This window comes from Aegilops tauschii, chromosome 7 (genome assembly GCF_002575655.3).
Source record: "Aegilops tauschii subsp. strangulata cultivar AL8/78 chromosome 7, Aet v6.0, whole genome shotgun sequence".
Lineage (NCBI taxonomy): Eukaryota > Viridiplantae > Streptophyta > Magnoliopsida > Poales > Poaceae > Aegilops > Aegilops tauschii.
Window position 1 is genome coordinate 125213803 of NC_053041.3, and position 13582 is coordinate 125227384.

The following is a 13582-nucleotide window of genomic DNA, read 5'->3' on the forward strand; positions in this document are numbered from 1 at the left end:
ATCATCATATATTTAGGAACGGAGGCATATATAGTCTATAGTGGAATTTCTAAATGGTCTTATATTTAAGAACGGATGGAGTATAACGGAAATACAAAAGTTCAACACATGCATGAATGCCCCACTAAGTAATAAAACTATTACGGCGGAGGACACTCAGATATGAAGCCCAGACCGTCACCTATGGTACCTCATGTCTCGCCTGCCCTAACTGTGTACATTCCGGCGCCACTAAGACCCGACTCTCATACTGCTGTAGAATATACTAATTAGTGTGTAACGGATATGAACACACATACGAAACATAGCAATAGGCAATGGATACTCTTCTTGTCAAGACATCGCCATATCGAACATAAGAGACAATGTCATGTTTCATAGTGTGCCTAATCAATTGGCACCAAATAAGGGTGTCATGCAACCAGTTTTGGCAAATAAATACTCTTATTTCTATGACATTGGTTTCTTGTGTCAGTCTCTTTGGTCTTCGCTAATAGCTAGGCAACATAAGAGACAACTAGTAATACTAGTAAATTGTACGTGCTTTGCACGTCATTTAAATATGTGTGCAAAGTTCAATTCATGGATACACGGCTTACTCCCTTCAGACATGGTACCTTCGCATGTAAAGCTTCATCAAGTTCATTATTGTAGCCATTCTGTTTTGTATATATGTTGCCTGAAAATAAGGGTTCAGTTCTGTATATAAAGGTTTACATGCTTAGTATTAATATCTCGTACTAAGCTTACTTTGAATCTTCTTGAAAACTTCCAACTTCTCCCTGACACGATTAGTGCACGCGTTGCGGACGCTCTGCCAGTGTGTGTACCCTTACCAGTTACATGCATGAATGGATAACCTTAGGCAAGTGAAACTTTTCCTACATTGTATATAGTGATGGTTCTAGAAATCAGTGGTACGTTCACTGGTACTGTAGCTCGTACTGTAGCTGTGAATCCTGCAATTTTCAGCCATCCGACTGACTCTATCAACGGCTCACATTGGTTTTTGGTTTTGAGATCCAAACATGTTAAACTCGTACACTATAGAGTAGTATAGATAAGACAACTCTAGTATTGACTATGGATGGCATGAAGGATATACTCTCTTAGTTCCATAATTCTTGTCATGGTTTTAGTTTATATTTGAACTAAAACCACAACAAGAATTATGGAACGGAGGGAATAGAAGTTGGCACATGACAACCAGTAATGTTTCCCCTTGAGTCACACCGATGAAAACAGGGGAATCAAGTAATCGTTGGTATTTGTAAGAACATACATTTTTTTTTTCCATTTAGAGTGTACGAATTTACATCCTCTAGCACTTTGCTTTATGCATGACTACTGTTTGGTGGACCCTCTGACATGATTTACTTCGGCTTTATGATGGGATATGGTTTAATTTGCTCATATTTTCTTTCTAACAGGCTAGCATTTTGAACATATCAAAATTAAGGTATTTGGTTTCAATTTTTTTATTACCATAGAGTTCGAGAAAAGATGGAGAATGTGTGGTGGGTAACACTAGTCTTCTCGGGGAAAGGAAAAACATGACATCAAGTGTGCTTTTGATTTCTTTCGTATATATAATTATTATGAAAGCAAGTTTTCATAAGTAAGAAATAGACATAGACACAGTTTTAAATAGTATGCTATAGCTTTTAGAGAACCCTCCCGCTAAAGCTATGCACTTTTAACACTAAACTGAAAATGAATCTAATAGCTCGCTAAAGGATGTCACAATGGTAAGAGTAGCATAGTTCAAGGTATTAAACGGGACAATACATGAAAAAAAAGGCCAATGATTCTCCGCCTAAATCTTAACAAAGAGTCTCACTCGATCTTAAAGAAGAGTCGATTGCATTTTCTACCTTCCACGTGTGTCGGGGATATACCCCGCGGTATGACCCGGCCGGAAGTATGACCCGGCCGGACTTGGCGCTTCACCGTGACCCGCCGGAGGACTGGCGACTCACGGGTCTGGCGGCTCACTGACCGACGACTCACGAGCCTGACGACTCACGGATGACCCCGACGGCGGGTCAGATAGAAGACTAGGCCCAAGGCCCAGAAGGACGGCTCATGTTATGGTGGGCCGGCTTAAGAAGAAAGGGATGACGAATATTTCCTTTACGAGGAAGCAAGACCCGGACTTGTAATTAACTTGTAAGAGAAGATAGACTAGTCCTAGTCCTACTAGTACTCCACATGTAACCCGCCCCTCTAACTTATATAAGGAGGGGCAGGGCACCCCAAAGAGGGACAGGGCAACAAGAAATAATCTCTAGGGCTAAACACCGAGAGCCGGAGCCGGCGACTCTCCCGTGATCATAATGAGACCTAGCCTCAAACAGCACGTAGGGTTGTTACCGGATGATGTTTCCCGGGGCCCGAAGCTGTCTAAACCCTTGTCTTGTGCGTTGATCCGTCCTGCGTCTCTCATCCCAATCAACCCCTCTCAAGCTACTACATAGATGCGCTGGCCTCACGACTAAGTCCTCACGCTAAGGACATCTGCCGTGACAATTCCACGACAGTTGGCGCCCACCGTGGGGCTGGCGCACGGTGGTGATGAGTTCTTGGAGGGATCTCTTCCGGGATCGAGAAGATCGTGATGTTCTGGATGAAAGAGAACCGGCGCAGAAGTATAAACATCGTCTCCGTGGTAAGCAGTCGGAGCAACATACGAGATTGAGATTAAAGAAATTAGGGTTTTGCGTTTGTGCGCCGCCAACGCAAGACGATCTGTCCAAACCGGTGGGAGATTGGTTTCGCTGAATCTGCAAGCTGTCAAGTCATAGTTTTCCATTGAAACGGACAAAAGGTTTTCGCTGTCAGACCCGCCAAGTTCCGTAAGTTACTGCAACTGGATTACAGGCTCAAGTCCAGAGGCCGTTTAATACTGCTAGTCCTCGTGGATACAAAGATAAACCAAGTGGAGGTCAGATCGAGTACCAGTACTGCTATGAATACCGGCTAATTACATGCGGTGATCGGCTGAGGACTGGCAGGCAACAATTGAATAGAATTTCTGGCTCAATCTTAGGGAGAACCGCAAACGGAGAGATTACAAAGTCCAGAAGCTAGTCCAAAAGCTAAAAGACGGTTCCATTAATCATTGCACTACTGCTTGATGAGCACAAGGATCAAAGCTGCATTATTTAGAGCACTACCATATTCAAATCAGAGTTCTACTTCCTACCGTTAGGCAATGGTCATGGTAGGCGCTTGGATTTAAAAAAGAAGGAAAAAAGGAGTCCACGATCCAGAGGAAAAACGACCTGGATGTTAATTGGTCAAATCCACCACGACCCGGAGACGTATGCGGTCGTCGTGCAGAACTCGGACGCCTCTGCCACCGCAGCTACCTGCTCTGCCTCGCCGCGCTGCCTCCGGGTCAAACCGACCCCGCGCTGCTTCCATCCGCCGTGGCCTGCAAGCCGCCGGCGCCTTCAAGCTGCTGCCATGGTTTGCCACGCCGCCGACAAGCCGCCTCCGCCGTCGAGCGTCGGGTCGGCACTGCCATCTCCACCATCACGCATCAAGCTGCCCCGCTTCTAGATCTGCCTGCCCTTGACGGAGCCGCCACGGTCCGAGCGGCCATCACCATGGAGGTGCACTGAGCCGCCCCTTCTGGTCCGCCCGCTGAGTCGCCTAGCTCCAGCCGTGAGCCGCGCCGGCTTACGCTGCTGCTCCAGGCCGCCGAAAGCAAAATGCATCAGAGTTGCAAAACACACTACATAAACCAGTACAGTTGGATGAGGCAAAAAGTAAACATAGCTCTGTGATGGGTGAAGCTAACTTTCTGAAGGAAGATGTTGAAAAATGCCCGATGAAGTGTCAGATTAATTGTGCGCACTTGGAAAACTGCTCACATGAGGCAGGGGAAGGAGAATCTCCAGGTTCATGGGTTCCTTTCTCTGGCTTTTGTTGTGGACGCTGCTGTTTCCACGTTGATCAAGACAAAAGACATCAGCTACTGGTGCTACTTACTCAACGTGAGATCAAGGATACGATTTACCAGCGTGGTCCATGAAGGAAGCAATGGACCGGCCGACCGGTGATACTCATCAAGAATTTCATCTCGGCCGATTCACTATAATTGCCAACTCATCTTTCTGGTTGCCTTGTTATGAAGGCTGGCTCGACATCACATAAAAATACCAGGTGATATCCCTCTAAGTCAGGTTTTTTATTAACACATATTTTCATCAAATAACAATTATTTGTTCCCTGATATTTTTTCGCAGGGCCATTATTTCTTACAAAAAGGCGTCACAAAAAGGGCGTAAACAAATATTATTTTTGCACTAGCGCTCGTCCTGCGCAAGTTGCCACCCCCGCTACATCAACACACGCGACTGACTCACTATCCGTGCCTATGGCCGACTTGCCTGCGTCCGTGCCGTTTCCAATGCCATTGCCGACTCTTTCTCGTTCGCACCGGCTTACAACGCCACTGCCGACTCTCTCTTGTCCGCACCGGCTTACAGTGCCGTGGCCAGCTCATCTGTTGCCCGGGCGAATCAGGTGATATTCATCCAAGTTGTTCTTAACACATAGTATTTTTGTCAAAGAGCAGTTTATCTTTGCCTTGGTCTGCACTATTGTTGATGCAGGACATGTGTTCACTACGTCAAGACAAACATGGTTGACTCGCTCGCGCCGGTTTTCAGCGCCGCAGCCGGTTCATCTGTTTGAGCTGCCTCTGACGCCTCGAGTCGTCTTTTCCATCTATCTATTGCGGCCGGGTCTACATCGACACACCAGGACTGCACCTGTCTGCATGAGCGGATTATTGAATATGAGCAAGTCACTGCTTGGGAAGCCCGGTTTTTCTTCCAACAGCTTGGAGGAAAATTGTCATGTGTTATCAGCCGCCGTCGGCATTGGACGGCTCAATGGGCATGCGCACAAGTCGCCGCCACTACAGTTTGCTTAACTTCAAAACATCCAGTTGGAAGGAACCATTGGCCGAGTTGCTGACACGGCTCATACGGGATCATTTATAACCCGCCGCAGTCACCTCAACCTTCTGTGGATTCACATCGCGCTGTCAACACCAATGATATACCCCTTATGCTATGGTCAATATGGAGAATCTCAAAGCCAACTCCTCGAGTCGTCTTGAGACCGGGGGCTACAATGATAGGACTCGGCATCATTGGTCGGTTTCAATGCATTCAAGAACTCCGGGTCGTTGGAGGGAATGATAACCCGGTTCCTAAGGCTACTGCCATATTGATGAACAATTAAAAGGCCATCAAAAAATTGCCGGTTCAAAATAAAGATTCCGGTTTAAAATCCGGTTCAAGAGATATCTCTCTCCCGCAAAATTTTGAAGCTCTCAAATCCGAGTCAAACATCCGGCTCAAGGTAAATTTATATCTTACAAAGCTTTGGAGCTCTCTATATCCGGTTTACAAATTTCCGGTTCAAAAAGATGTTATCTCTCGCAAAGTTTGAGTTCTCAGGAAAAATTAAAGGGACCAAAGAGAGTCTGTTACAAAGCACAACTCAAATATAGGTATCCTGCTTTAATAACCATTGGGAGCTGATCGTATTCGAATTTAGCTTAACCCTTTTGGTGTGACCCTGATCGTATTCGAATCAGAGTCGTTAAATATTCTTATGATCACTTGGGGGCTTCCTGTTCAAACATAGGTCGTATTCGAACCAAAGAGAACATAGCTGTCGGTACCCTCTTGATCGGCACACTGCCGAGCTCACTAGGGGGCTTCTTAATCGTATTCGAATCATAGCTCAACCCCTTTTGGGAACCGACGTGGATCGTATTCGAATCAGCGTCGTTAAACAACTCTCAAGGTCATTTGGGGGCTTCCTGTTCAAACATAGGTCGTATTCGAACCAAAGAGAACATAGCTGTCGGTACCCTCTTGATCGGCAACGGCAAAGCCACTGGGGGCTATATGATCGTATTCGAATCTTAGCTTAATCCCTTTGGGACGGTTTTCTGATCGTATTCGAATCAGAAGCCTCAAAATTTTTGAAGTCTCTTTTTGCAAACAGTTTTTGGATTTTATTTGAAGCTCTTTTGATCATATCTAAAGTATATATGAGTGGTTGCTATTTAACCCGGTTTGACTTTGGATGATAAGTCGCCATCATATGACAATCATAACATTTGGAAGTCTTGATTTCTAAAGATTGGGTTATCACCCTTACTGTACAGGTCATGTAAACCGGCAGTACAAATTCAATATCACAGTGGTTATATGTGAGATATTATGACCCGCCCTGCGGTAAACCGCCAAGGGATCTTGTGATCTACTTGTGTGCAGGATAAGACTACATTTGGGTGGTTACCCGCCCTGGCTTTTAACGTTAAGTCGCCAGGGCATATGTTGTTTAAACTCTGTGCAGGATTTACAGGGCTATGACTTACATAAATGATTAAGTTCAAGCCCATCATCAAAGATTGAAATTGGTGTCTCAAAAGGGTTATCAATTCTTGAAGGCTATAAATAGCCGGGTTATAAAAATTCCGGCTTACAATGGAGGCGTAATAAATCGCTATCGGCCAAGAGCCGCCGGGTATTTAAACTCCGGATGAAAGATCGTGGATGTCGCCTAGAGGGGGGGGGGGTGAATAGGCACTTTAAAATAATTACGGTTTAGGCTTGAACAAATGCGGAATAAACCTAGCGGTTAATTTGACAAGCACAAAACCTACAACAACTAGGCTCACCTATGTGCACCAACAACTTATGCTAAGCAAGATAAACAACTAAGTGATAGCAAGATATATGACAAGAAACAATATGGCTATCACAAAGTAAAGTGCGTAAGTAAAGGGTTCGGTTAAGAGATAACCGAGGCACGTGGAGACGACGATGTATCCCGAAGTTCACACCCTTGCGGATGCTAATCTCCGTTTGGAGCGGTGTGGAGGCACAATGCTCCCCAAGAAGCCACTAGGGCCACCGTAATCTCCTCACGCCCTCGCACAATGCAAGATGCCGTGATTCCACTAAGGGACCCTTGAGGGCGGTCACCGAACCCGTACAAATGGCAACCCTTGGGGGCGGTCACCGAACCCATACACTTTGGCAACCCTTGGGGGCGGTCACCGGTACCCGTCAAATTGCTCGGGGCGATCTCCACAACCTAATTGGAGACCCCGACGCTTGCCCGGAGCTTTACACCACAATGATTGAGCTCCGAACACCACCAACCGTCTAGGGTGCCCAAGCACCCAAGAGGAACAAGCTCAAGGGCACCAAGCACCCAAGAGTAATAAGCTTCTCAACTTGTAACTTCCACGTATCACCGTGGAGAACTCAAACCGATGCAGCAAATGCAATGGCAAGGGCACACGGAGTGCCCAAGTCCTTCTCTCTCAAATCCCACCGAAGCAACTAATGCTAGGGAAGAAAATGAGAGGAAGAACAAGAAGGAGAACACCAAGAACTCCAAGATCTAGATCCAAGGGGTTCCCCTCACATAGAGGAGAAAGTGATTGGTGGAAATGTGGATCTAGATCTCCTCTCTCTTTTCCCTCAAAAACTAGCAAGAATCCATGGAGGGATTGAGAGTTAGCAAGCTCGAAGAAGGACAACAATGGGGGAAGAACACGAGCTCAAGAGATAAGGTTCAATGGGGAAGAAGACCCCCTTTTATAGAAGGGGAAAAATCCAACCGTTATGTGCTCAGCCCGCACACGAGCGGTACTACCGCTCCACGAGCGGTACTACCGCTCTGGCGGAAGAAGCAGGGAAAAGGAGCAACCAAACATGAACCTTGGGGCGGTAGTACCGCTTATAAGCGGTACTACCGCGCACCCCAGCGGTACTACCGCCGGAGGAGCAGAACACGGGACCAAAAATGCAGTAGCGGTACTACCGCCCGACCGGAGCGGTACTACCGCTTATAGGCGGTACTACCGCCCATCAGGGCGGTACTACCGCTTATAGGTGGAACTGCCGTGCCTTACTGCCGTGCAACTACTGCAAAACTCGACACGAAAAATGCAAGACCCAAAATCGAGGCGGTACCAGCGGAACCGTAGCCGTACTACCGCTTATGGCCATAGGCGGTACTACCGCTTTGGACAGCGGTACTACCGCTTGGGGTGATAAGCGGTACTGCCGCTCTGGCCGCGGTACTACCGCTAGGAAACCAAAACTGCCATAACTTCTGCATATGAGCTCCGAATTGAGCAAACTCAAGCTTGTTCGATTGAGAAAGACGAGTAGCATCAAAACAGCGACTGGTTATAGTAAGAAGAGGCAGGGGAGGTATGCCAAAAAATAGAGGAGTGAAACCTCCAACCGAGAAGAACCGGCATAACCTCCAACATCGAAAACATCATAGAAGATGCGAGTGAACTCCGTTTTCGATGAACTCGAGCTTGTCATCAAGATGACCATAAGCTCCAAAACTCACAAAGAGAAGAACCAAACAAGAACCAACAAAGATGATGCAAGGATGCAATGGTTTGAGCTCTCTATGAACGATACGATCAAGCTACTCATCGAGAGCCCCCCTTGATAGTACGGCAATCGATCCTATAACCCGGTCTCCCAACTACCATCATGAGACCGGTAAAATAGAAAACCTATCAAGAGCAAACCTTTGCCTTGCACATGGTCCACTTGAGCCAGAAGATGACGATCTTGACTCCCTCAAGATGGACCACCTTTCTTGGTTGTGTTGGCTCGATGAAGACTAGTTGATTGTTCCCCATACTCCACTATGGGTGAGCCACTCTTCTGCACATCTTCACAAGTCCATTGTCACCACAATGGACGGCAAGCTTCAAGCATTTGATCTCTTCATGATGCTTCACTTGAACTTGCACACCGCAACATCTTCACAAGTCCATTGTCGCCACAATGGACGGCAAGCTTCAAGCATTTGATCTCTTCATGATGCTTCACTTAAACTTGCACACCGCAACCTAACCCCACAAAGAACTCTCACGAAGATCATGGGTTAGTACACAAAGCGTAATCGACAATGCTTACCACACCATGGGATCGCTTGATCCCTCTTGGTACATCTTGTGCGCTTTGTGTGTTGATCAACTTGATAGTCTTGATCAACCTTGACTCTTTCCAACTCTCTTCATTTGGACGATGTCTTGAAGGTAAACATGAATGATCACACAATCTTCTTCTTCAAGACATGCTTGCAATAAGCTCTACTCTCACATGACCAATCTTTGGATAATTCCTTAACAACACCTTGGTCACCACATAAACTCCTTGAAACCAACACATGGACTTCAAGAAAAGCCTATGGACAAATCCTTCAAATATAACTCAAGGCAACCATTAGTCCATAGAGATTGTCATCAATTACCAAAACCAAACATGGGGGCACCGCATGTTCTTTCACCGGATTTACTTGTCAACAGATAAGGTATTTGAAATCTTTAAATAGCCAAGCTTGGCTGGATTTTCATTAGGATTTGAATGATTGAGGTTTTCAAACCGGGTTAGTCAAATCTTTAATAGCCAACATGGCTGGATTTTTATTATGGTTATCAGAAAATAATATTATGATTGAGGTTTTCAAAGTCGCTTCAGTGCAATGGCTATTATTTTATCAATGGATATGATTTATTCTACAATGGAAGGAATAGTCCCGAGTCGCTGCAGGCTTACAACCCGGCACTTGGGGGCTAATGCAAAGTCATTTTTTTTGCTCAACTTATTGAAGACCCGACTCATCACATTCTAAATGAGCCGGCCCTTAGGGGCTACCAATTGCTCCTGTCGAAAATTCGAGGTACACAAGCCTTAATCCATTATATTGAAAGATCCACTATTCAGTTGGTAGAGTACAAAGCTCTTAACCTTGTGCACGTGGGTTCAAGCCCCATGGTGGAGATTACATCATATACTGTTGTTATCAATGAATCATATACAAAGTCCCAGCTCGGTAATATCTTACTGACCCGGCCCTTGGGGGCTACACGTTGCTGGTCAAGTTTACATGATCATATTTACAAAAGTCCCTGCTCATTATTGCATAATGACCCGGCCCTTGGGGGCTACGCTGGTTGAAGTTTATATGAGCATGAGGCAATTACAAGTCCCAGGTTGCTGCAAGCATGACAACCCGGCACTTGGGGGCTACATAATATGGAGTATTCAGTTTTTACTAGTGACTGAGATGAACAATATGGATTTCTTCAAAGTGGCAGCATTTATATTGAAGCAAGTCTTAAGCCATCACTTTGTTCTACTCAAGACTTAGGGGCTACAGGTATTATATTATTATCGAAGAAATATTTTCAAATTCTTTGTTTTGAGCAAAACCAGATTGATCCGGCGTCACCAATCATTATGACCCTGTGTCTACAACCCGGCGTCATCAATAATCATGAACCGGCGTTGGCAACAATCATGACCCGGAATTATCAGCTTTTATAACCCGACAATGGTGGTAATCATAAACCGGCAAGTTCTACATCTTCAAGCCGGTTGGATATCAGTTGAATATTTCAGAGACTAATATTTTTGTCAAGTCAGAGCATTGAAAGCCAATTCAAATGGATTCTTTATTTACAAGAGCCAATATCAGCAAATGGGTTATGAAGCTGGCCTATTGACCCGGGTATTCCAGGAGAAAATGTCAAGGACTCAAAGATGATCAGGTGCCGGTTCAGGAAAATATTTAACCCGGAGCACAACCTATCAAGTTTGTTCTTGTGTTTATTTTACAGGATCAGTTTAACATGGATGAATCCAAATTAAACTGGGGGCTAATGTCGGGGATATACCCGCGGTATGACCCGGCCGGAAGTATGACCCGGCCGGACTTGGCGCTTCACCGTGACCCGCCGGAGGACTGCCGACTCACGGGTCTGGCGGCTCACTGACCGACGACTCACGAGCCTGACGACTCACGGATGACCCCGACGGCGGGTCAGATAGAAGACTAGGCCCAAGGCCCAGAAGGCCGGCTCATGTTATGGTGGGCCGGCTTAAGAAGAAAGGGATGACGAATATTTCCTTTACGAGGAAGCAAGACCCGGACTTGTAATTAACTTGTAAGAGAAGATAGACTAGTCCTAGTCCTACTAGGACTCCACATGTAACCCGCCCCTCTAACTTATATAAGGAGGGGCAGGGCACCCCAAAGAGGGACAGGGCAACAAGAAATAATCTCTAGGGCTAAACACCGAGAGCCGGAGCCGGCGACTCTTCCGTGATCAAAATGAGACCTAGCCTCAAACAGCACGTAGGGTTGTTACCGGATGATGTTTCCCGGGGCCCGAAGCTGTCTAAACCCTTGTCTTGTGCGTTGATCCGCCCTGCGTCTCTCATCCCAATCAACCCCTCTCAAGCTACTACATAGATGCGCTGGCCTCACGACTAAGTCCTCATGCTAAGGACATCTGCCGTGACAATTCCACGACAACGTGAAAAATTATCCTACGTAGTAGAATATGAAGCTAACGTGTGTATTTGTATGTGCCCTTATAATAAGGGTGTAGTTAGGTCTCAGTCGACTGAGATTTAACCAAGTCTTAGTCAAGTGACATAACATGCAAGAGAGAAAAAGAAAAAAACTATTTTTTTGCACGGATCTTAATGTATGATCTCACTGATATAACATCGACTAAGACTTAATGAAATCTCAGTCAACTGATTAAAAGACTGTTACAAGGGTGTAGTTAGGTCTCAGTCGACTGAGATTTAACCAAATCTCAGTCAAGTGACATAACATGCAAGAGAGAAAAAATAAACTGATTTTTTTTGCACATATCTTAACGTATGATCTCACGGATATAACATCGACCGAGACTTAACGAAATCTCAGTGAACTGAGACTTAAAAGACTGTTACAATAATATTGCAATGGAGGGAGTAATGTTCATGCCACTTGGACATAAAAGGCAACTATGAATAAGCCTCTGTTATAGAAATATGACATCGAATTTGGACGGATATCATCGCTCCTGCCAGCGATATATAACGGCGGCTGAACGGCCGTCCTGGTTACGTCCCTGTTCATGCACACATGGAAGCCTCTTCCCGGCCTTTTGGTCCATCTAACACTTTGAGGAAGCGGCATAAGCAGGCCACGTAAAGTGTTAGGTGCTAAGCCGGCCACGTAGTCCCGCTGCGGCGCCGGTGTATAAATACCCCAGCAACCCCCTGCTGCCCACAGGCCACTCCCCCTCTCTAACAAAGCACACACGGCGAGATAGAGATAGGGAGAGGGGTTGAGAGAGGGAGAGGGGATGGGGAGGAGGGCGTGCTGTGCCAAGGAAGGGGTGAAGCGAGGGGCCTGGACGAGCAAGGAGGACGAGATCCTGGCTTCCTACGTCAAGGCCCATGGCGAAGGCAGGTGGAGGGAGCTCCCGCAGCGAGCTGGTACTACTCGCGAGATGTTAGCTACCGATCCATCGTAAACCGTTCTGGTTCTATCCAATGGAGAGCTGGAATGGAAGTGACGCATGCTGCTAACTGAATGAATCTGCATGCAGGTCTGCGGCGGTGCGGCAAGAGCTGCCGGCTGCGGTGGCTGAACTACCTCCGGCCGAACATCAAGCGGGGCAACATCTCCGACGACGAGGAGGAGCTCATCGTCAGGCTCCACGGCCTGCTCGGCAACAGGTGGTCCATCATCGCCGGCAGGCTGCCCGGCCGAACAGACAACGAAATCAAGAACTACTGGAACAGCACGCTCGGCAGGAAGGCGCTCCCCGCCCGCCCCGCCATTGCCGCGGCGAGGACCGTCGCCTCCGGCTCCTCCAGCTCCACGGGGAGCGCCGCGGCGGCGCTGTCTACCTCCGTCCCTGCCGTCCTCCATGGCGCGGCGCCTTCGTCGCCGGCCGGCGCGGTGTGGGCGCCCAAGCCCGTGAGGTGCACGGGCGGCCTCTTCTTCCGCAGGGAGCAGGAGACGCCGCCGCCCGCGCCGGTCGTCGAGGAGACGCGGGCCGGAGGAGATCAAGAGGGAGACGCCTGCAGCGGCAGCAGCTCGGAGACGTCGTCGGCCGAGCCGTGCTCGTCGGGGTCGGGCGGCGGAGACTGGATGGACGACGTGAGAGCCCTGGCGTCGTTCCTGGAGTCCGACGAGGAATGGCTCAAGTCCCTGCACATGGCCGGTTAATTAACCTCTCACACGTGATCGATCTGGTTCAGTCACATGTACGTGGGTGCGCCGCTGCACGTACGCTTTTCGAAAAGGAAACTGTATGTATGCTTGAGCAGTGTGCATACGTACAAACGTACTTACGCCCGCGCGTATGTGGCGGTACGTGGCTGGCTAGCTCCCGTACGTTACGACTGTACTGAGTTTTTTATTTATAAACTACGACTGTACTGAGTTGTTCATATGTAAACGTGGTTTTGAGAAAATACGTAAGCTAGCGTCGCTCCTGGCATGTGCACGACAGCGCAACAGAAAAAGTCATGTGATGGATGGGCATCGGCGTCGGCGGAGCGTACTTTGCAGTAAACGACATACGCTAGTGAGATTTCCTCACTGTACTTGCTGCTTTCCGCGAGGTATCGTTTTCTGCAGCCACGGGCCACTGATCATAGTTGTTAGAAAGCTAGGGCTCGTGCAAGCATCTCAACCGTGGAAGAAGATGAATCGT

General features: G+C 47.3%; 1 protein-coding gene across 1 annotated transcript; it reads left to right on the forward strand.

Annotated features, from left to right (window-relative positions):
* The first annotated feature begins 12145 nt into the window (after positions 1–12145).
* On the forward strand, positions 12146–13342 carry LOC109773135 (anthocyanin regulatory C1 protein). Its single transcript, XM_020331829.3, has 2 exons — positions 12146–12353; positions 12467–13342. Exons 1-2 carry the CDS (start codon positions 12221–12223, stop codon positions 13090–13092), a joined length of 759 nt encoding a protein of 252 aa, XP_020187418.1. The 5' UTR covers positions 12146–12220; the 3' UTR covers positions 13093–13342.
* Positions 13343–13582: the final 240 nt, after the last annotated feature.

Excerpts from the sequence above, each read along its gene's own strand:
- LOC109773135 (XM_020331829.3), top strand. The coding sequence starts at position 12,221 with ATGGGGAGGAGGGCGTGCTGTGCCAAGGAAGGGGTGAAGCGAGGGGCC. Across the intron at positions 12,354-12,466 it reads GGAGCTCCCGCAGCGAGCTG|GTCTGCGGCGGTGCGGCAAG; the intron begins GTACTACTCGCG and ends ATCTGCATGCAG.